Source organism: Leptonychotes weddellii, chromosome 5 (assembly GCF_054177405.1).
Source record: "Leptonychotes weddellii isolate Sample4059 chromosome 5, ASM5417740v2, whole genome shotgun sequence".
NCBI lineage: Eukaryota > Metazoa > Chordata > Mammalia > Carnivora > Phocidae > Leptonychotes > Leptonychotes weddellii.
Window position 1 is genome coordinate 26,862,957 of NC_138373.1, and position 9,692 is coordinate 26,872,648.

A 9,692-nucleotide genomic window follows, 5' to 3' on the forward strand; every position below is an offset into this window, starting at 1 on the left:
CCAAGCAGGAAGACAGTGGGCAAGGGAGCCTGGGAAACAGTCTGCAGGCAAGGGCAGAGAATAAATTTGAGAGCAGAGGCAAGTGACTCTAAGCTTTTCCACTTGCTGAATAGCACAGGATTCCTTCCCCAGGTAACAGTATGGCTACTTCCCTCCTTCCCTGAGGTCTCTATTCAAAAGGCCCATAAAGACGGTCTCTGACCACTCTGCAGAAGAGTGAACCCCCACCCCACTGCTCATCTAAATCTCTCTTCTTCCTGAACCCCTAGACGCTTCCCAGCCTGCCCTGCAGCAGCCAGGTGACTCAGAGTCTCCACCAACCCAGGTGCCTTTAGCGGGCCTGCCTCGCTCATTTCTGTCATCTGCCTGGCCCCTGTGGGCACCTGAAGTTGGAGTCCTGAGCTCTAACAACTCAGCATAGCACACTTGGCATTCACCAGTGGTCTACAAGAGTCTACAGCGCCTCCTTTATTATAAAGTGGGAACCTTCTCTAGTGCCAAACAAAGGACTTCAGAAGCTTGTGTCTTGTTTCCTTTTAGGGATGTACCCCATCCTCTGCTGAAGACTCATTTTCAGGCTGACAGGAACTAAGCAAAGGACCCATGAATCCAACAGGCCAGATAATTATGGACTAAAAACTGACGACTCTGAGGCCAAATTTACTAGTTTTAATTTACTAGACCTTAGGATCAAACACCTTTAAAACAGCCAGAAGTCATCCTTGGCCAAGAGGCAACAGTCTGGCTATATGAGATCCTAAAATGCTGGGACAGTTTGCTGCCCCCTAGTAAGTAGCCACTGGTCCAAGCCCTCGGCCACCCCAGCTGTCAAGGACCCTCCCCAGAACCCTGCGGACATCCCCATAATCTAGGAACTCACAGATTAACACCTAGCCCAAGGGGGATAGCACTCTGGCTCTGACCCTCTCCCTAAGGCCAGCAGTTCCCAACCAGCTGTTAAACATTCTTATCACCACCCCTGGATAGAGCTCAGTCTTTTCTTTGAATCTTCCACCAACATCCTTCCAAGGTCTCTAGTACCAGAACTAGCTGATTTGCAAGTTCATGAATACGACAGAGAAACACAAAGAGGGAACTGAAAGCCATACAAGGATGGGAGGGTGGGGGAGTGGACTTCCCCTCTCAAGCAAAAGGACGGGCCCAGGCTTCTCCTGGCACATGAAGCTTCCTCCAAAAATACTTTTCTACAGAAATGAAATTGTTACCCAAAGTGACCCAATGAAGCAAAATATAAATTCTGCTTTGAGTTAAATGCAATCAACCGTTTTCAAAAATCCCCAATGAGGATCAAGGAAGTCAGTTTCTCTAATTTTACAGTTGGGTGTGTATTAATACCACCTGCTTTCAGCTGAGTGTAAAGAAGATGGACAGACAGCAGAGGGTGGGGTCTGGCTTCCTGGGACAAGGAGCAGCATGTCCTCAAGTCTGGGTCCTGGAGTGATTATTCTGAATGTCCTTTTTGGTGGCCAGGCACCTTGCAATACGCTGGAGCTACAAGGAAGAGCGAGAATAAACCCAGTCCTTGACCATGACCCCATCAAGAGAGACAGTCAAGAAAGTAGGAAGTGCCATAAATCCGTTTGATGAGAGAAGGACTCAGGACTAGTGAGGGCTGGGGGGTTGGGGGGTAGAAAGGAGACACCTAGAGAAGGAACACAGGCCAGTTGAACTGGGTAAGGAGCTCATGAATGACTTTTGGGGGGGAAATCTGAAATTTCAAGAGAGAAGAGATCAAAACCACAATGAGATACCACTTCACAATTGAATGGCTAGTATCAAAAAATAAATACATGATAACAACAAGTGTTGGCGAGGATGTGGAGAACTTGGAACCCTCGTGCGCTGCTGGTGGGGACGTACAATGGTGCAGCCGCTACAGAAAGTGAAACATAGAATTACCATCTGATCCAGCAATTCCACTTCCGGTACTTATCCAAAAGAACTGAAAGAAGGGATTCAATATTTCTACACCTGTGTTCATGGCAGATTATAGCAGTCAATAAATGAATGCAACCCAGGTGTCCATCCACAGACGAGGAAATAAAGCCATGTGTGGGTGTGTGTACACACAATGAAATACCATTCAGTCTTAAAAATGAAAGAAATTCTGATGTACTACAAATGCATGAAGCTTGAAGACATTATGGCAAAGGAAATAAGCCTTAGGTATGTGGAGTATAAGTAAGCCTGACTTATGTGAAGTACTTAAACAAGGCAAACCATAGAGACTGAAAGTAGAATGGCCCAGGTGCCAGGGGCTGAGGGGAGGGAGAATGAGGAGGCAGTGTTTAATGTGGATGGACTTTCAACACAGGGAGATGGATGGTGGGGATGGTCGTCCAATGTGTACCCTTAAAGTGGTTAAAATGGTCATTTTTACGTTATGTATACTTTGCCACAATTTCAAAGAGAGAAAAGAAGTTTGAGTAGTTAGTGTCTGAACGAGGGTTGGGGAGGAAGGAGGGCAGCGGAAGGGTAAGAACAAAGAACACTTCCAGACTTGACAGCTTCAGGACTGTAGAAACCAGGCACGCTGTTCAACATTTAGGATTTAACCACCTAAACTGCTCCCTGAGCAATGAAAAGACAGGGGTACTAAAGACCTTCTCCCCCAGCATGTCTAGCATTAACACTTTAGTTGCTGACTTATGAAGAGGTCCCAGGGGTTCCCCAGGCAGGGGGTGTGGCAGGAGGGGAACTCAGAGGACCCGGGTCATGATTTATTTATCAACTGGACATAAGCATTGCAATGTCTTACCTGCCAGTTGCCTGTTACCCCTGGGTGTGGGGTAGGGTTTAGAGGAAGAGCAGAGACAGACAAAGCTGGTAGGGGACAGACCATGGAAGCCGTGTCAAGGAGTGTGTCCCCTGTCTCAACTCCAAAGAGAACCATGACAGAGCTTTAAGGAGCGGGCAGGAAAAGGCTGGTCACTGAAGAAGCCCCCACCCCAGACTGGCATGATGTGCAGAGTGGATTGGGGAAGATGGAGATGGAAGGCAGAAGGACAAAACAGGGCAGAGGGGAAGGACAAGGAGGCTGCGAGGAAGACCAAGGGCTGTCCAGGAAAGCTGGATGAAGGGCAGAGCCATTCACTAAGCAAGGATCACAGGAGCAAACAGGGCTGGTGAGGAGGATTCAGTCTTGGAACTGTGACAAGTCTGCGGTACATCCAGATAGAGACACATAAGAGGAAGGGCCCCAGGGAGTGATGTGGGCTGCAGGTAGAACTTCAAGTAATCAACACATGGAGAGCAATTTTCACTTAGGAATTCAGACAGTAGGTGTATGTACAGAAGCGAGAGGCAACAAAAGAATCTGAAGATGAATGATAGTTAATATCTGAGGGTGTAGAAATGATACATAAGAAGAATGAACAAAGAAACAGCAAGTATGCCAGGAGGTTGTGGCCACCAGAAGAGGGGGGAAACAGTGTTTCAACGTCAGAGGGTCCTTGGTGCCAAGGGCTGCTGAACAGACAAGGAAGATAGACTTAAATTTTACAGGACAGACAGCTCAATTAACAGCAGGTGTGTCTCTGGTATGTTCTGAACCAAGCCTATGACCTCGTAATGGACTGCCAACAATTCACCTCATGATGCTCCATTAGTCATTAACAAGAACATCAAGTCACCAGGTTTGGTCATGAAATGGCACTGCTACGGTCTGAACGTGTCCCTCCAAAATTCCTATCTTAAAATCCTAACCCCTAAAGATGATGGTATTAGGAGGTGGGGCCTTTCGGAGGACCCTTAGGTCACGAAGGTGGAATCTTCGTGGAATTGGATTATGTCCTTATGAAAGCGGCTCCAGAGGGATCCCTTGCTCCTTCCACCATGTGAGGACACAGTGAGAAGGCACTGGCTATGGAACAGGAAAAGGGTCCTCACTCAACCACATTGGTGCCTTGATCTTGGACTTCCCAGCCTCCAGAAACGTAATAAACTGCTGCTGGGTTTTTGGGGGGGTTTTTTTGTTTTTTTTGTTTTTTACTTTTCATATTTCCATGTTTTTATTTTTTTATTATTATGTTAATCACCATACATTACATCATTAGTTTTTGATGTAGTGTTCCATGATTCATTGTTTGCGTTTAACACCCAGTGCTCCATGCAGAACGTGCTGTTTATAAGCTCCTTAAGTCTGTGGTATTTTGTGGCAAATGGCACAAAACAGCCCAAACAGACAAAGACAGGCACTAACTGCAGTGGTTCTTTCTCCTCTCTCCAGCAGAATGAAAATAATTCGTTTTTCCACACTGCATTCTGTATTGACTGCTTTGGGCATCCAACATCAGTAAAACCCTCCAATTCCAAGCCAAGCCTATGCAGCTCTCAGTCACTTTTAATTCATTTTTAGTAAATTTAAAAATCAATCTTGGCTCTTTTCCTCCAAACTTAATCACTTCCTTTGTAGCACTCTGCAGCAATCCTGGTATAAGGTACCTCGGGAATCATGCAATACAATGCTGTGCCAATTGAAATCATGAAATATGAATATATTTTTATTGAAGTACTGATGTATTTCCAGACGCTATGCTAGGAGCTGGAAAGTCAAGAGGAAGTAAAACAGACATGGTGCCCTGCAGTCCCAAAGCTTATCATCCAGTGAGGTATGCAGACAACAGACAAGTGAATATGTTGTGATAAGGTAAAGTGGAATCCCCTGTCCTTTGTTCTCAAAAACAGGGATTAGCAAACTTCTTCTCTAAAGGGCCAAATATTAGATGCTTCAGACTTTACAAGATAAATGGTCTCAGTCACAACTGCCTAAAGGCCACCATGCATAGTAAACAGATGAACCCGTGTGGCTGTGTTCCAATAAAACTTTATTTATAAAAATAGGGACACAGTTTGCTGACCTCTGCTCTAAGTGCTCATAACTTAAAATAACTGCTGCTTCACTTACTCGTGAATTCAAACTGGTGGGGGCAGGGAACAGGTCTTTCAGAGAGCCCTCTTTCTGGAAACATGCCATCGTGAATAAAAAAGTTGGAGCCTCCGAGTCACAACCATGCAGACCTAAGTCAAAACCCCAGCTCTGGGGCGCGTGGGTGGCTCAGATGGTTAAGCGTCTGCCTTCGGCTCAGGCCATGATCCCAGGGTCCTGGGATCGAGTCCCACATCGGGCTCCCTGCTCCTTGGGAGTCTGCTTCTCCCTCTGCCTCTCTCTCTCTCTGTCTCTTATGAATAAAGGAATAAAATCTTTAAAAAAAACAAAAAACAAAAAACCCCAGCTCTGCCACAATTATTAGGTCTGGAGCATTAAGAAAATGATTTCAGGGCGCCTGGGTGGCTCAGTCGGTTAAGCGACTGCCTTCAGCTCAGGTCATGATCCTGGAGTCCCGGGATCGAGTCCCACATCGGGCTCCCTGCTCAGCGGGGAATCTGCTTCTCCCTCTGACTCTCCTCCCTCTCATGCTCTCTGTCTCTCATTCTCTCTCTCTCAAATAAATAAAGAAAGAAAGAAAGAAAGAAAATGATTTCATTTCTTTGAGCTTTATTTTCTTCATCTGTAAAACGAGGACACCCTCATTCACTACGCACAGTCATTTCAGAGATAAAATGGAACAATGAACAGAGGGTCTAACAAATCCCCTGGCTCACGGGAGCTGCTCGGTGTAAGTCATCAGCAAACAAGGAAGCCAGGCCTGCAGTCAGCCAGATTATCAAAAAGGAATGGAAAACATGCAGGTGTCGTCTCCAAGATTAACAGGCTAGTAGTGACTTTCCTCTCATTTCTGAAGCACAGGCCTTGACTTCTATTAAAGTTGTCTTACTTTTCTTATTGTGTAAGTTAAGTTGTTTCTGGAGGCCTGTAAACAGATATCCAACTCAAGATGGCTTCCAACATTAGGAAATTTACTGTCCCACACAACATTAGGTCCAGAGGTAGGGCAGCTCTAGACGTGGTTAATTCAGAAGCTCGGTGACACTACCGAGGTACTTTCCATCTTTCTGAGCTGCCATCCTTGGTGTACTGGCTTTTGTCCTCAGACTTGTCCCCCTTCATAGTCACAAGATCAGCGCCACAGCTCCAAACGTTTCACCAACAACCCAACACCATAAAATAAGTCTTCTCTTATGTCTCCATTCAAATAACAAGACATTTTCTCAGAAGGCCCTCCACGGACTTCTTCCTTCCCTTCGGTCAGAATTTCGTCTAGTGTCTATTCTGAAAACAACTACTGGCAGGCTGATAATTATTATGGCTGGCCTGATCTGCTCTAGACTCACTCCCCCTGGAGCTAGCTTCAGGCCTGAAGCTCCTGGCGACCCACCATCTGAACAAAATCAATTCTATTAGCAAGAAAGAAGGCACAGAGCTTCTGGGTAAGGAATAACCAACTCCTGCTGTAATTATTCACGCAAACTTGCATAACTAGAAGAGAAAGTTACACAAACTGCAGGACCAGATTCTGGAAATGCAGACTCCCATCTCTCACTGCCATCAAATCGATCATGTGTATAGATAAATCCAGCCACTCGTCCAAGGAAGAAGAAACAGCTCCCCTGGACACAGCCAACTCTCGCCTTTGGGGCTTGAATCCCAAAGGAGACATACTGGATAACCTCATCCCAAGCCTCTCTGAGTCCTGCATACCCCACCTGTTGGCACCATCAACAGTGCTTGACAGGACAAACCTGAGCTGGTGGCCTATTTGTAATCACGTCCGCGCTACCAACATTTCGTAACTCAAGGATGTTTGGGTCAAAACTCCCCAAGTCAAAAAACACATAAACCAACAAACAAACAAAACCTGACTTCTAAGCCAAAAACAAAGACAGACAAAACAAAACAAAACAAACAGACAAACAAGCCAACCTGGGAATGGGGGATGGATGCAGGCACTGGCTAAAAACCTCACAGAAGTGGAAGAAATCTGCCTGCAAGCTCCCTTTCCCAGGCTACAGTTTATCACAGAAGGAACACCGGGCACCTGATTTATGGACAAGCCACGCAAAGGCGGCAACGCAGCAAGAGGAAAAGACGGGCACTGGGCGCCTTCAAGGGACCATGCTCAGCTTTGGAGGATGAATCCAGATCAGACCACCTCTCCCAAAAAAAACCCGAAAAAGCTAGGCAGTTATTCAAACAGTTATTAAAACAAAACCGAGGACTTGGGAGCACTACAAAGGCAGGGAACAAAGAACCCAGACCCCCAAGAGAAGGCAAGTCCACAGACAGGAGCCCTATATTCAGAGCCTTACTTGGCCCTTGGGGCTTCTTCCAGCTACAGAGTTTCTCTGAGGAGAAGTTAAGCAGGGCTTTCAGAATTCCCATAAAGTCTGAAAGGGAAAAAATTCAAGCTCAGAACCAGTGGAGGAGCACAGAAACTGGTCAACAGGTCAGGGATCCAGGATGCACTGGATTGAACAGTGTCCCCCAAAAATTCATGTCCCTCTGAAACCACAGAATGTGACTTAATTGAAAAAGCTCTTTGCAGATGTAGTTAGTTAAGTTGAGGTAATACTGGAGGAGGGTGGGCCAAAATCCAGTAAGGCTGTTGTTCTTCTGAAGAGAGGACACAGAGTCAGAGGCCCAGAGGGAAGAGGCTGTGGGAAGACAGAGGCCCAGACTGGAGTGAAGCCGCCATAAGCAAGGGGCGCCAAGGACGGCTGACAACCACCGGAAGCTGGGAATGCATTCTCCCTCAGAGCCTCCAGAAGGAGTCAGCTCTGCCAACACCTAGATTTTGGACTCCTGGCCTCTAGAAATGTGAGAGAATAAATTTCTCCCTGTTGTTTTAAGCCACCCAGGGTGTGCAAATTTGTTATGGCAGCTCTAGGAAATGAATACACGTTGGAAACCCCAAGTAACTATGTCCTAGCAAGAAGGCAAAAGCAGAAATACATCAGCCCTTGCAAATGCTAAAGCCCAGGCATGACATGCTCAATCCTTGATGGGAGTAAATTGAACTTCCTCTATCCTACTTGCCTGAGCAGCAAGAGTGACTCCCCTCTGAAGAAAGATAAATCATCACAAGTTTCACCCAACTCTTCATACATAACACTCGGTAGAAACTACCAAGCACGTGCCAAAGACAAGGATGGATTCAAAATCAAGACAAAAACAAAAACAAAACAAAACAAAAACAAGGGACTTCTGGCTATAGCCAAGTAGGAAGCTAACAAATCCTCTCCCCAGAAAGCAACTATAAAACTGGACAAAAATGACAACGATTTCCACACTCTGGAAACTGACTTCAAAGGCTTATCATCTGAGAGGTGTTTATGCGTGAAAACTGCTAAATTTCAGACACGAACAACATGAATAACAACAGCGGGACAATAAATGACAACACCACGTGTCTCAACTGTCAAGGGCAAGAGGGAGAAGAGCAGAGTGTGGAGAACCAGAGCACTGGGCCCCCCTACAGATGGCCGGGGGCGTGGGCTCCAACCACAGCAGTGAAAGTGGGCCCAGAGCCACAGAGCCTCAAGGTGAACCAAAGCTAAAAATCCGCATTTCAACATGAAATATCATAATTTATAAATGTGGATGACTTTTTAAGAACATTTTTTTAAGCACACCATACAAGGGTTACCAGTTTCCAGACTTAGCCCTGCATGCACCCTAACCCCCGATGACCAACTGCAGTCCTGCCCCCGCGGACTCAGTATTATCTACTATAGCATGATTTTCAACACTCTCATTCTGCTCAGTCATTACTTTAAATTCAGCTCTTCTGTCTTCAAAAGGTAATACCTCCCATCTGTAAACAGAGCTACTACAACAGTCCTGTAGATTAATTCACCATTACTTACTGTCTCCTGTCCCTTCCAATTCAGCTAATTGAGCAAGAGTGGTCTACAGAGCAGCAGCAATGGGCATCGGGCCACTGCCGGAGGAGGGGGGCGCAGAGCAGAGCCAGGAATTTGACATCAGTCTGACCTGGGCTGGAATCCTCAGCTCTGCCGTTTACTAGCTATGGGAACTTGAACAACTTATTTGGGCCTCAGTGGCATCATCCAAACAATAAGCACATCGTCACCCAGCGTGGACAGTCGCTGCCATGTTTAAGATTTTTTTTATTTATTTGAGAGAGAGAGAGCATGAGCAGAAGAGGGGCAGAGGGAGAGGGAGCAGACTCCCCGCTGAGCAGGGAGCCAAACGTGAGGCTCGATCCCAGGACCCTGGGATCATGACCTGAGCCAAAGGCAGACGCTTACCCGACTGAGCCACCCACGCGCTCCAGTTGCTGCCATGTTATCAAGCACAAGCTCCAGGAGCTCTGTACCGAGGCCTGGGCTCTGCAGGTGCTTCCTCCTGGAGCCCCCAGCACAACACTGTGAGGCCGGTCCTGTGCGTGGCCTTATTTTACACCTGAGGAAACGGAAGCTCAGAGAGGGGATGTCCCGGATAGTGTATTTTTTTTTAATTTTTTATTGTTATGTTAATCACCATACATTACATCATTAGTTTTTGATGTAGTGTTCCATGATTCATTGTTTGTGTATAACACCCAGTGCTCCATGCAGAACGTGCCCTCTTTAATACCCATCACCAGGCTAACCCATCCTCTCACCCCCCTCCCCTCTAGAACCCTCAGTTTGTTTTTCAGAGTCCATCGTCTCTCATGGTTTGTCTCCCCCTCCAAATCCCCCCCTTCATTCTTCCCCTCCTGCTATCTTTTTTTTTTTTCTTAACATATTGTATTATTTGTTTCAGA

General features: G+C 46.4%; 1 protein-coding gene across 1 annotated transcript in view; it reads right to left on the reverse strand.

Annotated features, from left to right (window-relative positions):
• Positions 1-9,692, reverse strand: part of SNX29 (sorting nexin 29) — a 507,745-nt gene that overhangs the window by 455,235 nt on the left and 42,818 nt on the right. The window contains exon 5 of the mRNA XM_081818879.1: positions 7,231-7,308. Coding sequence (XP_081675005.1) covers positions 7,231-7,308 — 78 coding nt within the window. The remainder of the gene's footprint in view (positions 1-7,230; positions 7,309-9,692) is intronic.